Source organism: Sipha flava, unplaced genomic scaffold, assembly GCF_003268045.1.
Source record: "Sipha flava isolate LNK unplaced genomic scaffold, YSA_version1 208_pilon_pilon, whole genome shotgun sequence".
Taxonomy (NCBI): domain Eukaryota; kingdom Metazoa; phylum Arthropoda; class Insecta; order Hemiptera; family Aphididae; genus Sipha; species Sipha flava.
Genome location: NW_020272815.1, coordinates 1,284,669 through 1,303,830, shown reverse-complemented (window position 1 = coordinate 1,303,830; position 19,162 = coordinate 1,284,669). Strand labels below are relative to the sequence as shown.

Below are 19,162 nucleotides of genomic sequence, written 5' to 3'. Positions count from 1 at the left end.
CAATTATTTAACGAGTAAAAGCGATCCTCTATTAAAATACTATAAAAGCATAGCTTTATAAATTATCATAATTTTTTAAACAAATGATATCGACATAAGGTGTAAAAATTTTCATTTTTTTAATGACTAGGCTATTATTTTCTAACTTTAATTTCCAACTGTTTTACTGTACGTATCATATATTATTTTAATGATAGAAAAATTAGCAATTATATAATTTTTTTTTTTTTTGTCATAGTTGAAAATCGTAACTACCTAATTATATTGAATTGAATGATAGCTTTCGATACACAAATACACGATGACAAATGATAACTTAAAAGTTGATACTGTAGAAAATTTGTCGAATAAATGTTATATATATAATAAAATAAATAAATATGTTTTTGTATTAAATTGAGTAGCATCTCATTGTGTTTTTTTAATAATATAAGATAGTTGTAGTTATTCACCTATTTTTTTTGTTTACTCACCTTTTCGCTATTTTAAAAATTAATTATATACAGTTAATGTTAATTTATTTTTCATAGACATCGAATTTCGAATTTATTTTCGGTACATTTTTAATTCACTAATGGTATTACATACTATAATGTTATTTCACGAAAATATTTGTCTGTGTTGATAAATTGCCAAGACGTAGTCTCACTATCACGGCGCCAACCGTATTTTACCGTCTATGATGTGTGTCATTTGAAGTTTATTTTATTGTATTATCAGGTAATGTAGTGAATGCAAGTGCAATCGATATCGTTTGTACTGGACATTGTTCTAAAATACGAGAAGACCATGATAATAATATTATTAATATTATATAATCTATAAAATATTTGTAACCAACGATGACATTACTGCGCCCGTAGCATACCATAATGTCGACTACTAATAATTGTTTATCATTACGAGACGCTGTTAAAATACATTTATATAACATATTTAACTCATATAATTATGTATCAATATAGACATTCAGCTCGATTTAAATAGGTTTTCAATAATCTGTAAGTGAATTACTTAGCTTATTAAAAATATGTATATATTATAAATATAAAACACAATAGTTCAATGGTATACTTATTGCATTATTAAACGGATAATGGTTTGTCGAGATTCTTGACTTAATATGAATATACATAATAATATATAAACAACGATGATTCACGGTTTTATGAATTATCATCTTAAGCAGCTCCAGCGTGTGGATTTCTTTTCAAACATATTTTGAGCATTTTTTTTAATTTATTTTGTATTGATATATTTTTTTTACTAGCCGATTTATCTGAGTGAATGAGTTTCCTATATTCTATGTATACAGGTAATAAAATAAAGTTGGAATAGTTGTATTATATTTCAATAAACCGTAAATCAAAAGAATAAAAAATCTTCACACCATTTAAAAGTAGTGTAAGATATAACAGCATGTATATGATACAATTAGATTATATTCGTAGTATAGAACCATTAATTATGATTTATGATGAAGTATTTTTAATTTCATCAGTATAGTTTAAAAATAATTTATTCGAACTCAATGAAAATCACTTATGAATAGGGCAGAGGACTTGTAGCATTTGCATATTTGTTTTGTACAATCACAAAAATACCAGAATACGAAACAAATATGTTTCATATTTTCATAAAAGTAGTATTGCAATTTTATTTTGCATATAAATGCATATTTTGAATTTTTTTTGTTCTAAGGGCATATTTGTTCCATTTTATACTTTTAGAAGTATATTTCAAATAATTTATCATTTCATCAATATTTTTCTGCCGATGTATTTTTTTCATCAATGCATTATCATCATACAAGGTATTTTTAGTACGTGGTCATTTAAAAATAGTTTGAGATATCAATTTAGAAATCTTGAAAGATCGTGCGGTATTCATGAGTTCAACGGATTATAAATTCGTCTTTATACTCCATATTCTCACGATTATTTATGTATGGGGCTGACTTAAGAAAACTGTTTCCGCAATTAAGTATTTCATTATTTACATTTTAGCTTTTTTTAATCACCAACACTGGACCCGATTGTGTTTATTCTTGTTTTCGATAGACGTCCGGCCTCCTGCGATGACCTATATCTGCGAAACGTGCCAAAACTCTCATTGTACATATGCGGGTGATCGGGGACAAGACCCGTTAGATCTTAATGATGTGCATAATGTACCTATACTTAGCTGTTTACCTTCCTCGTTGCATTAATATTGTAGGTATACTCGGACATTTAGGTTTTATTATTTAAAAATAACCATATTGTCAACACAGAGTGTACTGTATAAGCCGATGTTATTTCCAATGGGTTTCTAATGACATACCGGACAAACAGAACGACAATTAACATGAATCTCTTGTGAAAATCGTTTTCATGAAATATTTTTGTTTACAATAAGACTGGCACAGGGTTGAGGGGTGTGGGACCCTATAATATTTTTCTAGTCTCTTTGTCGCGTGCGCATTTAAACGTCAGTTTAGGAGACGCGGTACTTGGTGACAACAACTCTGTTCACTGTTGAGATAGTCGCGATCCGTACACCTAAATGTAGTGACCCTTTCGTTTAAGTCGTGTAATGTTTGACTTTTTTTTTTAAATTGTTTTCTTCTCATTATTATTTACACTCGACGGTACGTCACCGTTGCGCTGATAACGCGTCACGCGCGCACCCTTTTCGGCAAATTTCTCGCCCGAATTTTCGTTAACCTATCCGTTCCGTTCAACTGCGTGTCCGTCAAACTGCAAACGCAAGGCACTGCGCCTGCAAGAGCCCTCGAGACTACCACTCATTCGACGTTGACTATATCGACTGCACGGCATCATGATAAGGCTTATTCGTTTAAAGTTCGAGCGGCAACAGCAGGAAGAAAATATCAATGTGGAACAAGGTTAGACAAGACACGTTATTATTAGTATTTACTTTTCACGTGTATCTGAATCTTTAACCATGATCGTATTTATTTCATTTTCTTTCCTTCACAGTTGTACGAACAATAGATGATCGCGAGAACTAGGTACCGTATAATATGTTATTTTACGTGGATTTTTGATCAAATTTGGTGATTTTTTGAAGTCTAGACACAACAAACGTAATTTTTTTGACAGACCGTGGCGTATTTTATGTTTTTCTGTTTATATACATCGTCTTATGGATAATATTCCGCAAAATCATGTTGCAACAATAATTTATTTATTATTATTTTTTTTTAATCGAACGTTCAACGTGTGTATGTAAATTAATCACGAAGGAGAATCGGCTTTTTTCTAATCAACATTTCAAGTATTTACAATTTATTAAATTTTAGTACTATAATTTAAATTATAAAATATGTATTGAATATTTATGTGCAATTCGTAAAAATTTGACTTATCGATGTTCGAAACAAAAATTGGTTGATTTTCATGATTTCCAAAATATCAGCACTTTTAGAATATTTTTATTAAAATTTATAATTTTTTTTTTAACGATAAAAAGCGATACAGCATTGTTTGTAGCATGTACCGTTGTTTTAGTTCAATACATAAATTATAGATGTATAAATTAATGTTATGTCTGAAGGTGAAAATTATTACTTACATACACCATTATGTATAATCAATTTAGGGATTGTTTTTAAAAACCAAAGGCACAGACTTGTAATTCAAGTGTAAAGATAAAATTATATATTTTTTTAAATAAATAGCTATCATGTTTTTGAATTTTAAACTCAAGCTTAAAGTAAACTAAAGCATATTTTAAAGTTTAAATATATATTATATACAGGTATTAGTTAAAATGTAGATGATTATAAATTAAGAACTGTAACAAATTATATCACTCTTTATTTTACTACTCTGCTGACAGTAAAATGTTTTTACCTTTTTTTTGACAAGAAGATATTTATTTTTATAATTTTATTTTCTGAAGTGACTATAACAATAGCACCACGTATGTAAACAGAGTATCTCAGGATGATTCAACAAATGAATAACTTTCATTCTCTATATTGTTATTAATTTTATTTTATTTAACTAATTTAACTACTTTGATCCTGCTCTACAACAAAATTTTATTAAAAGATTTATAGTTTGAAAATAAATCTGAAATAGCCATTTTGTAAATCAGATTTTTAGAAAAAGTATGGTTTTAAAATAACTTGATAAAGTTTAATCATTGATTTATTATGAGCTTATAGTTTTTAAAAATGTGAATTTAACAATTAAAATTATTGTACGTTCTATCTAGATCAAATTGGTGATTACGATTAATTTTTCCGTGATATCATGTATGTGATTTAATATGGTATTCAATGTATTTGAAATTTTATTTTATCGAATAATAATTCGATTAACATTTAATAAATATTTAATTTAATATTTATAATTAATTTTAACAAATTTTATAGTATACATTTTATGGTGATTTCTTTTGTTAATAATCGTATAGATCCACGGTTTTCAACCTAAAGGTCGCGAAATATTGTTTGAGGATCCTCAAAAATAATAATTAAATGGTTATTCAAATAAAAATATATTATTTTAAATATCAATCTAATTATTACGAATGTACGATAACATAACGAATAAAATAGTGTTTGGTATAATCTTATTTAACGATGGATAATTAACTATAAGTGATTGTGATTGCTGATTGTAATTGAATTTTCATATAATATTTGGTTATATTTTCATTGGTACCATATACGTGTATTTTAACATTATATTTTTTAGTTACAAATTTCATATTTATTATAAAACCTAAATTGAAATCATAATTTCAAAAATGATAACACATTAAAACAAAAAAATTGTTTTTATATAGGATCGTATTGAGCTGGTGAGCTATCGGGAAAATCTCGGTGGGCCGCTCAAATTGTGGGACGGTCATAAATGTTTGGGCCATTACTTTTAGTATTAATTACCAACTCTCATCTGTGAAAAAATTATTCCTATTTTAACATATCATATATACTAATACATACCACATTTAAAAAAATACATTTAATAATACATATAATTTACGTAGATAAAATTGTTAACAATATCAGTTTAGCTATGATAATTAAAACATAATAAATTAGGTACTTGTAAATAAAACAGAAACAGTATTCTATTTGTTCTTTTTTAATATTCTATACATATCTTATATGTCATTGATACATTTATATCTAGAATCTGTATATAAAAGTATATTATTCACAATTATTGTACTTTCATTAATTTATTTAATTTAAAGAAAATTTAATTATTGTTTCTTGGTGTTTACATGTATAAAAATCCACTACTTATAGGTAATTCATTATATTTTAAACAAGTTTTCATTTATTATATTTTGAATTTTTTCAATAAATAATTAAAAAGATTATTTACCAAGTTAGAAGAATACTTTATTTCAAACTGCACTGTATACTATAAATTACATAAGTAGGGTTTCTCTAGAACTCATATGAGAATAAACGACGAGTGTTCCAAAAAACGTATAATTTAACAAAATTCTGATTCAAGTGATTTATGTGATATTATGAATTCTAATTAACTTAAAAGTAAATGTTTTACTATGATAATTACTTGGAATTAATTACATTTCGATCGGTTATTTTACTTTTATTAGATTTTTAAACACCGATATTTTTTAAAAAATCTTGTTTAAAAAAGATTATTTTGGATTTTTTTATTTAAACTTTTGAATAATATTTAAGATTTTCAAATTTGAGTTCTAAAAACAAAAAAAATCTTGCAATGCAATTTTTTTTTTAGCTCAGTACCTAAGTAATTATTAAAAATAAAAAATAAAAAAACGGAACAAAAGTTATTGTATTCGCCGAATCATCCTGGGACACCCTGTATATTTATTATAGTATTTCCGATGTTGCACCATGGGCTTGTCGATCAAATTCTTACTATTACACGATTGTTGTTCTGTTCGTAATTTATGATTAATAAGCCTAATAAGCCCCCGACCAATGTAAACCACCCAAACACTCCTCATCCACGGAAGACTGTTTTCGCTCACGTAGGTCGTGGTTTGAATGTTTATTTTTCGACCGTCACTCGCATCATAACTGCGAGTGGCTGTTAAAACACTTTGTTTAACATTAAAATTCCAAGTCCGTATCTGCTGCACTGTCCGCACCAGTACGGTGTAATCATACCATCCGTTGCGCGTTCGCAACCCTTCCGGAGCAGCAACGATCCCTTACGGTACTGGTGTCGTCGCACCCGTTGCGGCACCCGCGCCCGTGGCCGACCGGACCGTTGTCCTCGCGGCAGCCACCGCACCCGCCGCCGCAGTCGTACTCGACGCGAATCCGGCCGCACCGGACCAGCTGCGACAGGCACCGGCGGTATGCGCGCGACGTCCGCAGGTCGGCCCACACGTAGTAGTGACCCGCCTGTTGCCATTGCGGGTCCACGCGCCGACGGTTCATCGTCGCCGACTCGTCCACCGCCAGCCGGTACTGCACCGTGTCCATCACAACGTCCGCGTGCACCGGCTGACCGTCGCCGAAGTGCTCCAGCAGTATGCGCGTGATCAACGCGGCCACGGCGACGTCTTCCGGTCCGTCGGGCCCGTCTTCCGGTCCGTCTACCGTCTCCGCCACCCAGTCGTCGGTCGCGGTCTTTGTCGTTTTCTATGAACTGTGCGCTCCCGAACGCGTCGAGTTCTACGCGCGACTGTGTTCGCGTCTTAATTTACTTTTGCTGCAAGACGCGTTACACGTCACCGAGGAAACGATTTCGGTACATGCGTCACGCAGCGATCCCTATTTTTTTTTCAATAATCAATATTTACTGTGACAACAATTTTAATTAAAATTAGCATTTCATTGTTGTTTCTGTTCACTTTATCGTATTATTCGAAAGTTTCGAACGTTTTTATCTCCTCCCGATTACCTGTACCGATAGAAATTTCGCTCGATACTAAATAGGAGCTTTTTAACGATAAAGCCGGGACACAGGTGATTTTTCGGATTAGGATTTAAATTAATATTTCCGAAGCTTTCTCTAACCGCGCCCATGTGCATGTATATAGATCTACGGTGTATAGCATCTATTCGTGTTTGAAGAAGTTCGATTCGAAGAGCCGACAAAACTACATAGAGAAGTTTTATCGTGAACAATTGATCGGGCGTAATTGTATATTTATTGGGCGTAATATAAGGACGAGAGAATCGAGTGGAAGGAAGAGTGGTCTCTCCGTATTCATGATAGCGATGACGCAGTCATCGCGTGTCGCGATAGATTACCGATAAATACAAGGAGGAGAAAAAGGGGATAACACGTTTAATATTATAGAAGTATGTATTAGATAGGCGGTGATGTGATCGAGATTTTCAACGTTCATCCCGCTCCGTCGCGGATACTGTGTTAGTAAGAGGCGGGCTTTTCGGTAGGAAAGTCGTCGGTGGGGATGCCCGTCTGGTCTCATCGTCCCGTGCGCACACGCTTATTCAACAACGACGACGAATTATGATGGCGGACGCCATCGCCGGGCCACCATACACGGGTCCGGACTCGTACAGCATTTCTTTACAAACGCACATATCATACACAATATCGACATGGTAAACATACCGTACGTAATACATACTGTGATATTATCCAATCAACAAAACTCTCTGCGTAGCGAATTTTTTTTTATGAAATTTTTAAATTATTTTCGTCAAAAAAACGATTCTGTTTAACGAATCAATTTTATATTTTTGTTCTTCAACAAATTTTTAACATTTGCGACGAATGGAGTAGGTACACATTATTTATACCGGGTAAAAAATTTACTGATCTGCAATACGGGCGCTCACGTCATAATAACAGTAAAAACGAGTTATTCAAATAAATCGAGTTGTACTTCTTTTTAATGAAATTTCTGTTTGATAAATGTTTTCAAAAATCCCTTCAAGTTCGTCAAACAGAAGTCCCGCTTTACATTATTATTATTATTATTATTACAGATCGCGTAATATGTTATGATATTATATGTGTGTGTTTATGTACATGATCGACGATATATACCATAAGACTCTCGTATACGAAACGAAAATCGTTACATTACATATTAATCGCGTAATGGATATGTTAAACGTATCATGGTGCATACCGCACGGTCGTTAAACGAACGTATCATAATTGTACCGGTGCGGTTGCAGCGCCGTACGCACGTACTTAAAGGTACATGCGCCTTCGGTGAGCATTCAAGTGCACACTAAATTGCTACAACTTTCTACGACACCGCGCCGTAGCATCACTGCAACCACAGTGGTTGGCTAGATGATTATTATTATATCAATATGTTAGCTCCGAAATATAATATCATATGCGTATGTGGTATTCGAGTAGAAGGAGGAGGAGATGTACGTACAATTGATATGCGTACGTTAATTTAAAAAAAATTCCCAATTATCTTGTACGATAGATCTGACAACATTTAGACTTATGCCTGTGTAAAGATTTTGTCTCCGCGGTGAATCTCGCCTGAAGACTACCCTAAAAATTATCGTATGACTTTATGCAACGCCGCTTTAGTGACCAATTTGATTACGACCTAGACCAGCGTTTTTTAAAATTTTTTATCCGTGCAACCCTTTTTGATGTCCACATTTATCGTGGAATCTCCTTCTTTTGTTTTTTAGCTTTTTAGCTTTTTTTAGGATTATTTATAAATAAATTATCATCATATAATAATATTATTTTAAAGGTATTTAATTTAAAAAATGTTAAAATTAATATAATAATAATTACTTTAATTAGATTATTCCATATGATTTATACATTGTTATTTAATATATAAAGATTTTTTTTTCTATAATACAAACATTTTTTCACCATAACTATCTTTAGTTGGAAATTTTAAAGTAATATTCTTAACAATTTTTAAAAAAATTACTTAAGCTTCGCGGAACCCTGAAGGGATCTTCGTGGAATCCCAGGGTTCTGCGGAGCACAGTTTAAGAAACGCTAAACTATACTAATGTCTCAGCAGTGGAGCTTCTTGGCTGGCAAACCTAATATGTATTACAATATATTATCATATGCACATATAGTTTGAGAGTAGAAGGAGGAGAATAAGTATGACGTATGTTATACTTACTTAAACGTAAACATGTAAGTAATATATATAGGAGATAGGTATACTTACCCATCGTCGTACACTTGTACGAAAATTACATCATATATTTAAGACATTATTATTCGTGTTCGTATGCGTTATCGTGCGGTGGCGTACTTAAATATATAAATACAATAAATTATAATAAATAATTTGATAATGTAGTGATATTCATTTGAATGCGATATTATACAGTAGCCGCAGTCTATTTTTAAATAAATGGAACCTACTGGATATACGTACATACAAATACATATGCGTCATCGACTCACATTAATTCAATTTAGGTATATTCTATAAGAAATCATATAACAATAAGAGTTCTCTTTATAACTGAAATCTTGGACAATATTTCGTTATTATATGTATTCTCGGAAAATTTAATTATTGGCCAAAAATCACGACTTTTTTAAATAAAATGTTTTAAAAATTAACCACAATAGTTGTCTCTGTGTTATCAACATATTTACCTTACATGATCACCTAATATTTGTCTATTGTCTACATATCCAGTTTTAAGAACACTTGATTTAAATAATTTGAACTATTAATTAACTGATTACAAATTATTTTTAAAGTCCACTAAATAGACTCTACTATACATTTACATATATACTAATAGTACTTCAATGACAAATATATAATTCTCTTTAGAAGAAGTTAAGGTTTAACAGTGAAAAAAATATCGGGCATATGACCCTCCCTACTAGCCCTACAGACGATTATTTTTTCCATACAATTTACCATCACTGGATAACACATTGCTCCATCAAGTTCGTTGAAGACACGACGAATTTCTTGTTTTAATTCCAAGACATTTCGTACTTTGTTCTGGTAAATCCAGTGAATTAGTGAGAAAATCACACTGTTTCAAGTCGTAAGATCGAAGTGGTTAGCTTTGGCCACGCAATGTGATTAGTCTGTCCGGAAACTTCTCACACAGCAGGGTATTGTTTCTCTTAAAATGTAACAAGTTGCTCTGTCTTTTTGTAACCATACAAGAATACCTACTGAGCTTAGTAAATTTCTTTGGTCTTATTTGGACCAAATGAACATAAAAAATGTTTAGTTTCAACTTGTCACACATTTTATGGTGAGTCATATGCCCGATATTGTTTTTCACTGTTAATCCTTAACTTTTCCCGAAGAGAAAAATATATTTATTATGTTTTTTTAAAAGAAATAAATTTTATCTATAGCCAGATTTAAATCCTGCGTTTTTTTTGAAACATCCTATATATCTTGACGGATTAAAGTTTTCGTCAGTATTGATTCTTTAAGCGACTTTTCCAAAAACAATAAGAGTAGGTAAAAATAAAAAAAAGTTTTGACGTTATTAAATGTATTTTCTATTAATATTTGTATTTTGTGTATATGTATATGCATTAATTTATAATCATGATTCGGTTATAAAGTCTCAAATAATTAACAAAAATAAAAATATAAAATTTAATGTATGTATATTGTTTTTGTTAAACAGCAACGGTTTCAGCAGCAGCATCAGCAGCTGTACCAGTAGTAAATGTAAATCGAGATGAAGACGGTCAGGAATCAGGGGATCGTAGTTTGACCCACGACACGGTGCCATTCGACGACCGACGGCGGGCCGCCACGGCCACTGCAGTGGCTATGGCCGCGGCCGCCACGATGATGCGACAGAGGTCAGCCGCAGCTGTGGTTCAACAAAATCAACAGCTTCAACAGCAGCTCCATCATCATCAACAACAACAGCAGCAGCAGCAGCAGCAACAACAACAACAACAACAACAACAACAACAACAACAACAACAACAACAACAGCAGCAGCAGCTACAACAGCAGCAGTGCAGAACGATCATGGCCACTGCGGCGGCCGTAAGCGGTGGCCGCGGCCCCGGCACCGTCGGATACGATTATTATTCATCACCACCACCACCAGCCGGTGGCTACTACGGCAGCGTGGGCGTCATGGACGACGACAACGGTATGGACGACGATATGGAACACGGCGGCGGTGACGACCGGGACGTCGACGGGGACGTGGGCCGCGACGGTATCGTAGACATGAGCGGTGGCGGTGGCCACGACGCGTCCGCCGACAACGATGACGACTGCTACGGCGGCCCGCCGTCCGCCGGTGGATCGAACAAGAGGAAACAGCGCCGGTACCGGACCACGTTCACCAGTTACCAGTTGGACGAACTGGAAAAGGCATTCGGCCGCACTCATTACCCGGACGTGTTCACCAGGTGAGCTTTTTACTCGTATTACGGTACACCTCCATCCACTTTGTCTGTCTCATTCGCCAGTACATGTGCTGTGCGTACAGAGTGATCGGATTTTCGCGTTAAATTGTTTTACGTAAATCGAAATGTTACGCAATAAGATAAACAGCGTTCTCTATGTTTTCGAATGTTATTTTTCGACGTACAGCTTAAGTCGGTGAACCGTTCGAAATTAAAATGTATATCAAACACATCGTTGGGTTAATCGCTAGAGCCTACAATAAAATGTAATCCCGAACAACAACCTCTTTTCTATTTAAACCGTATTTTATTAATTATATTGTTTATGACACATGTGACTAGGTAGCATACATTCTAAAAGAACCACTGTATTCGGTATGTACATTTCATCCGTAGTGTGATAAACTGGCACAAACGTTGCTTTTGTTACGGTTATTTTATACAAGCCTAACAATTCTCCGTTTTTTTAAACGATTCGACTCGAATGTCGAATGTACTATTGTTCGACCGGCGGGGTGAAGGAGGTGAATATACAGCTCGCAACTGTAACGCGTAATACAACCGTTGACGGCTTACCATCTTAGCACACTGAAAGTAACTTAAAATCCGAACAATATCTATTATGACGCGTTTGTCTATCATTCGGACCGTCATTGTTCAACGCTGTGGTTCAATCGGGTGTATATATTAATTTACAATATTTTATGTTTAAACATCAATGTGTTGCTCATTTAATAACTACCTATATATTTTACGAGATTGATGAGCCTTTGAAGTCCCTCAACAGAGCTATAAACATAAATCAGGGAACTTTAAAAAATAAGTATTGTGTAGAGATAGTCTAGCCAACTACTATATATATATCGTACGGATTCCATTAGATACCTCCATCGACGGACATTCTTATTTTTAACGAATACCCGATAGTTATGTTACATTTTCTAATATGAATTTAAAAACGATTTGGTAAAATTATCTTAATGTACCTGTATCTGAGTATTTCAATTAAATCCATTAAATTAATCATTACCCACATTTTTGAGATGGTCGAGAATGCGTTCTTGTGAAATTGCAGTGCAGGTATTCTGGAATTTCGAATTTAAACATTTCATTGCAATAATTTTTAAATTCTGTGAGTGTAAAATTAAAATTTAATAAAAATATTAATCTGGCTTGATTATTGTACATTTTTTTTACAACGGTTATATCAGGTGTGTCCAACTTTTTTCAACTTGTGACAGGCCACATTCGAAATTTATAATTATACTGAGGATCGAATACATCGGTTGTTTTTGATAAAATATATATTAAATATATTATATTATTTAATATTATCTTTGATTACTAATCGAATTTATGATTATAAAACTGGTTACACACTATGCGTAGATGAACACGTACGTCGGCGTGTTTAAAACGTCACGTTTAAAAAACGATCTCAATAACTGCTTATGCGCTACACGAGTTTTACAGCAATTTCCTTGAAATACTACGCAAAAATAAATCGTAAAAGGTAAATTAAAAATTCGGAAACGCAGGAAACGCTGCGGAGTGTGAATAAACACATATGCACAACCGTTTTTAAATTTTATTATCAAACAGAATGCTACGAAATCAAGCGTTTTAAATCATATTTTTTACACTAATTTATTTCTATTCAAAAATTCTATAGTTGAATATATATTTATTTTTAAAAAAAATTAAAAATAATAAAATTTGATTTGATTTGCGATTCTTAAAAGTTTATTAAAATAAGATATTTTATTTAAATTATAATTTTATAAAATTATCACGGGCAAGTTAGAATACTTTCACGGGCCACGGGTTATATTGTGTATAATTGATAAAAATGATATTTTACCGTGTATATTACATTTATTACATATAAACGTAAATTTCTAGAATAGTGAGAAAAAATTAAGCTGGACTTTAGATCTAGATTAAAAATCAGAGTTCTAAAACATATATAAATGTATATATATATATATATATATATATATAAAGCTCTAGGATAATTTACTCCATTACCTCTCTTATTATACTATAAATAATTTTTTGTATGTTAAAAATACGCCTAATTACTATAATCAAGAGTTGTACATTTATTCTATCATAATTACATAATATATATATCAACTATTTTACAACCATATAAATATACTTGTTTTTTGTTAAATTCTAAATTTGATAATTATAGATTGGGTATGCTATAAGATAATTATTATTATAACTGATATTTCCATCAATTCCGTACACATATATTTGGAGAAATATTATTTTTTGCCGAACGGTACAAAAAAAAAAAATATCAATGAGAATGTCGAAGTTTTTAATTAATAATTAAATGTTTTTAAAAAGTATTTAGAGTACTATTCAAATACATTTCAAATTATAATTTTAAATATAATTGTACCATTGTGTATTATGTTTACTACCAAATATCTACCTAATAAATTCGTAAACATTTTTAAATAATAATTTAATAATATATAATTATATAATAAAATTTTGAATACTAATAAATTAGTACTTTCAATTACTAACATAGTAAATAGCCTTGGTTATTAAACCATTTAATTATGTGTTTTACATGCACCATGATAGTTTATCCTCGCAGTCGAAGATATAAAATAAAACTAATAAAGTTAATTTAATATTTTATATAATATTTATATATTTACTTATATTTTTTTATTTATAACTTAATAGTTATTATTGTATGCAGAATTATAATTATGTTTGAGTTTGCATATTTATGACAGACATTTTATCAACATAAAAGTAGTCAATTCAATTTTGTATTTAATTAAAAAAATTGGATTTAAAATGATAGTATCAGATTCTATGAAATTAATTTGACTGCTGGTGCTTGAATACATTAATTGCATTGAATATATTGTTATGATTACAACAATTGAAAATTGATTTTTATATTGTCTGGGATATCCTAGATTTAAAGTTTGAAATAAATAGTGCTTATACAAATATTTATATGCATGAATAATATGTATGAAAATTAATTTAAAGGTTTTTATTAAAACAATTATGTTTACAAAAAGATTTTTTCTTCTTCAGTTTGTAAGCACATAACAACTCTGTCCTCCAATAACTTTCTCGTACCATATATTTCAAATACTTAATATATATACCATAAACATACAATATTTATATACAATATGCTTTTATATGTGTATTTATGTAATATAATCATGTTTAGATTTCATGATAATGATCGTGTGTTTGTTTCAGGGAAGAACTGGCGTCAAAAATAGGGCTGACTGAAGCCAGAATACAGGTAAATCATCATTAAATACACTAAATATACACATATATACAGTGATCGACTTGGCAAAATTAAAGAAGGGGGCCTTTGTTTACGTTAAAAAAAAAGCGTTCCCAAAACTTGTTAAGCGTTAAAATTATAACGTAATAATAGTAGGGGAACGAAAAAATATCTGAAAATTAGTTGGGATACTCTTTCCCCCTACGTCCTCCCTCAAGTCGAGCACTGTATACAGGAGTATGTTACATTGATTATATAGGGGCGTTAATTGAAAATACGAATAACATAAAATAACAATGCACGATGGGTTTATTGAATTTATTGAATGATTTAATAGATTTTATCCAACTCAAATCTTATCAAATCACGTTTATAATCAATTACACCCTAACTTACTCCTTTTATTTTAATATAGAATATCGTATATTGGATATTCATGTCCAATATTACATGTATTGGGTGTATCAGTATTGTTATTTAATTTACATAAAAAACACATCACGATGACTGATCACATCGATAAAACTTAATAAACATCGTTAAATCTCGAATACCGAAAAAATAACTAATTAATTTGAACGTAAGCACGAAATAAAAAAATGGCTTCTGTATAATAAAAATAACAAAACTATTAAATTGAATTCCAATTAAATATTAAATTAGTTTTTAAGACGTATTTCTTTTCTTGTGAAATCGGCTGGTATTTAAATAAGTCAAATCTAAACACCTGTAGAATGAACAGGATAAAGATAGAGAAATTATATTAAAACGAAACGCACAATTTAAATTAAAAAAATCGTGAGATATATTAAAAAAAAAAAATATGCATACAGTGTTTCGAATGAAAAAAGTTTTTATTGTTTTTTAAAGTATATTATTGAACAAATTACTTTAAGTCATAAATAATAACTAATAACTAATAACTATTATTAATTTTGTATATAACTACATAATATGAAACATAAAACTAATAACTCATATCAGACGATCAATCGGTCGGATAATAATTGATTTCAAGAACCATCGGTTGCTGATAAGATTAAAGTAAAATATAAGTATTAAAATAAAAAAAATAGTAAATAATATAAATGATAGGAACTCGCAGAAGAAAAAAATAAGTATTATTCCAATGGTAAGTTTTTCATTGTTCACATGTGATGTAAACAGTCAGTCTCATTGAAATAGTACGCGAATACGAACCCGTTATTTAAGCTCCAGTTGGGGCCTATCAATATTTTAAGTTTTTCTTGTGGGCCCGAGCCCTTTTAAAACAGGTTTGATGCCGTGTCCCTAACCTCAGAAATCCAGTCTGAATACGGATATAATTAATTTTCGTTCGTTTCTGGGCCGTATAACTGTTTTTCTTGAGATTCATCGCACCACTCGGATGATGTACTCGAATACATTCAGCGATCGGGTACGTAATGTATGCAGTGTACAGTATCTCGGCGACGGTTTCGAACGACGACGACGAAGAGCGTTAAAATCATTGCGTTTTGCACGCACAATAATGATAATAATGTTAAACTGATGCACAAGGCGTCCGGAGAGTCGAAACGTATTTTCTCCGTAAAAACACAACCGTACAGGTGATATACACCGTGTATATACACGTTTTATAACACACACTGGCGCGTATAATGTTTTATTATCATATTAAAGGAACGTAAATGTAATACAGGTATACACCGCTTATAATATTATTACGAACGGACGGGCTTGTACGAAACCGAGTTGCCGCGGGCAGCGTTCGCTTTTCATACTCCCAATTATCGTCGAGGATAATTTATTTATGTTTATTATTCGTCGTCGTCGTCGTCGTCGTTTATTTGTTTTTAATATTTTTTTAAATTAACAACGGCGCGCAGTCGACGCTCACCAGGTTCCACCGCGACGCGGTGGTGCGTATATTTAATATCATTCGTATTACATACTACACACGTATCAAGAGTTTTTTTATATTTTTTTTTTTTTTTTTACCAACGTCTGTACGTCCGTGCGCTCACCGATTATTAGTTTTATATTATTTTTTAATATACAAATAAACGGACCGCGGTGGTTTTTTTTTTTGTGCGCGCACCGTTCATCGTATTGAAAACCGAGCTGCCAGAGGCTGCTGCGGGGCATCCGTCCGGAGATATCCGCGCGCATCGTGCACGCGGCGGCACGGCGTCCCGTCGCGATAGTATGGTACCGCGCGCGCGCTCGTTTGTCGTCATCGCGTGTAATATATTAAACGGATTACACCGCGTGTACACCATAAATAGTATATTGTACGCGCACGACCGTTCGTCGAATAAAACGTAATGCTAACGAGCGGTCGCCGCCGCTGGATATTTAATAATAACGACGAGATGTAAGCAACCTGGTTGTTGTTTACATGTACAAGTCGCGAGTGCACGCGCACTGGGTATTTGTCCAACGCTGCGGTTCTCAAAGTTTTCGGTTCCGTTTACGCCGATAGTGGTGCCAATTCTACAGTTCACTTTAATTGAAACAACGATGGTATTGTTTTTATTGATCCGACCTGCAGTATTCCAATATTTGATTTGACGGACGAAAATTAATGCGCACGTCTTATGCTTGTATACAATTTTATATTGTTTGTATAAACGTAACAACAGTTTAACTAATCATTGTGTTTGAATTGGATATAATTTGGATTCACGAAGTGTCTTCAAGCTAGTTTATTCTGGCGGATCCTTAAGACTCCACGGAGCCCTGTTTGACAACCGTTGGTCTGACATATTTTTCGTGTTGCGGTATATCATGTTCAATAATCCTTACAACATTACTCGCGTGTAGGGTTTTTTTTTCACACATCCATATAACACGCAAACACATCTTAAAATGATAAAATATGAAGTTATATCCACGTATCAAATTGTATTTTATTCAACATGATCTGAGAATAATAAATAATTATTTGAATGTGATATTTAAAAAGAAATGTTTCCATTGCACGACATGAATAGTATCATATCATATTCGACATTCGTTTTCAAGTTTACGATTTATAATACTTTATTTAAAATTGTCATTAAAAAAACTATATAGGTATTTTATGATGGATTTTTATAGAGACGGAAAATCATAAAAATTGTATAAAACAAAAGTAAATTCAAATATTCGATGAAAAAATAAATAGATAATACTATGAATAGTATATTTTTTTGCCATATTTATCCAACGATTTTACAACAGTTATATTATTTAAGTTATGGTAAGTATGAATTTAAACATTTATCTTTGTTTTAGACTGCTAAAAAATTCAAGTTCTTTAGTAATAACAATAAAGTCATTGCTGATTTCAATATTAACATTTAACTTAAAATGTATAATACCCATCCAATGATATTTTGCCTAATAACCATAACGGTGTTATTAAATTTCAGTGTCATTTATTAGTTTTTGGATTTCAGACTGATGTCCTTTACTCGTCCTGCGTTTTTTTTAGCTACCTGTAGGTACATAAGTATATTCATAATTGATGGCAAAACAAACTCAACGATATAATAATTATAATACTGATAAAAATCGTTCATCGAATGTATTAATACCGCAATGTCTGTAAAGGGACGCCTTGCTGCAATGAAATATTATCTGGTCTAAAAATAAATTTTCCTAATGATTAGTCGTACTATCGACTTGGAGAAAGGCGCCCTTAAAAAACCTTGGTTCAATTAGGGCGCTATGAGTTGAAAAAATTTGGGAAGTACTGTATTAATGCTTTTTTAATCGCTAAATAATTTCGTTCATTAAAATAAAAATATTTGACTTGAATATTATACATACACATTGACCATAATATTATCTTTAAATTTTGATATTTGTTGATTTTTGAATCTAAGACTAATGTCCTTCACACGTCTTGTATTAATTTTAACTACTGGTACATAAATACATCATTATTTGATGGCAAAAAAAATTATTTCTAATCATTTATCAAACGCATTGATACATTTTTAATCGTTAAGTAGTTTCGGTCGGTCCAATAAAAATGTTAGTCTTGGATATTTTACGTCATCATACCTAAAATCTTTCCTTCTTTAATTCATCATGTATTCAAAACCGAAACATTTTTATACAATTCTAATCAAAAATATCTAATTCTCAAACTTTTAAACTCTTCTACCATTTATTTTTTTTTCAAAATATTTTTGTTGTATGCATGTATTGAATCTGCCATTATATGTTATTATCGCGTGTAAAATGCTGGTTACATTTATTTAGAACTGGATTTTTGAAAATTAATTATAGAAAAAATTACACAAATTTAGCAGACCAATAAATATGAACTGTTTATAAATAAAAAGTGAATTTAAAAAATATTGAAAAAGAACGAATAAAAAATCCAAGCGTACGTCCTTTTAATGTCTATAACAGTACGTACGTATTATCCGTATTGTTATTTTTTATTTGCTCGTGTATTATACTATTATTATTGTCTCAACTATAACGTGCACACCATCATACCCACACCACGCATGGTCTCCTTAAATGAGGGGCTCCTTATTCGCCCTCTTTGTCAAACCCTCGGTCGACAATATTATTATTACATCCAGTACGC

The 19,162-nt window shown here is 31.7% G+C and overlaps 1 protein-coding gene across 1 annotated transcript in view; it reads left to right on the top strand.

Moving 5' to 3' along the window:
• LOC112682662 (paired box protein Pax-6-like) overlaps positions 1-19,162 on the top strand; it is a 68,639-nt gene that overhangs the window by 40,193 nt on the left and 9,284 nt on the right. The window contains exons 2-3 of the mRNA XM_025553338.1: positions 10,565-11,312; positions 14,559-14,604. Of these exons, the coding sequence (XP_025409123.1) occupies positions 10,565-11,312; positions 14,559-14,604 (794 nt within the window). The remainder of the gene's footprint in view (positions 1-10,564; positions 11,313-14,558; positions 14,605-19,162) is intronic.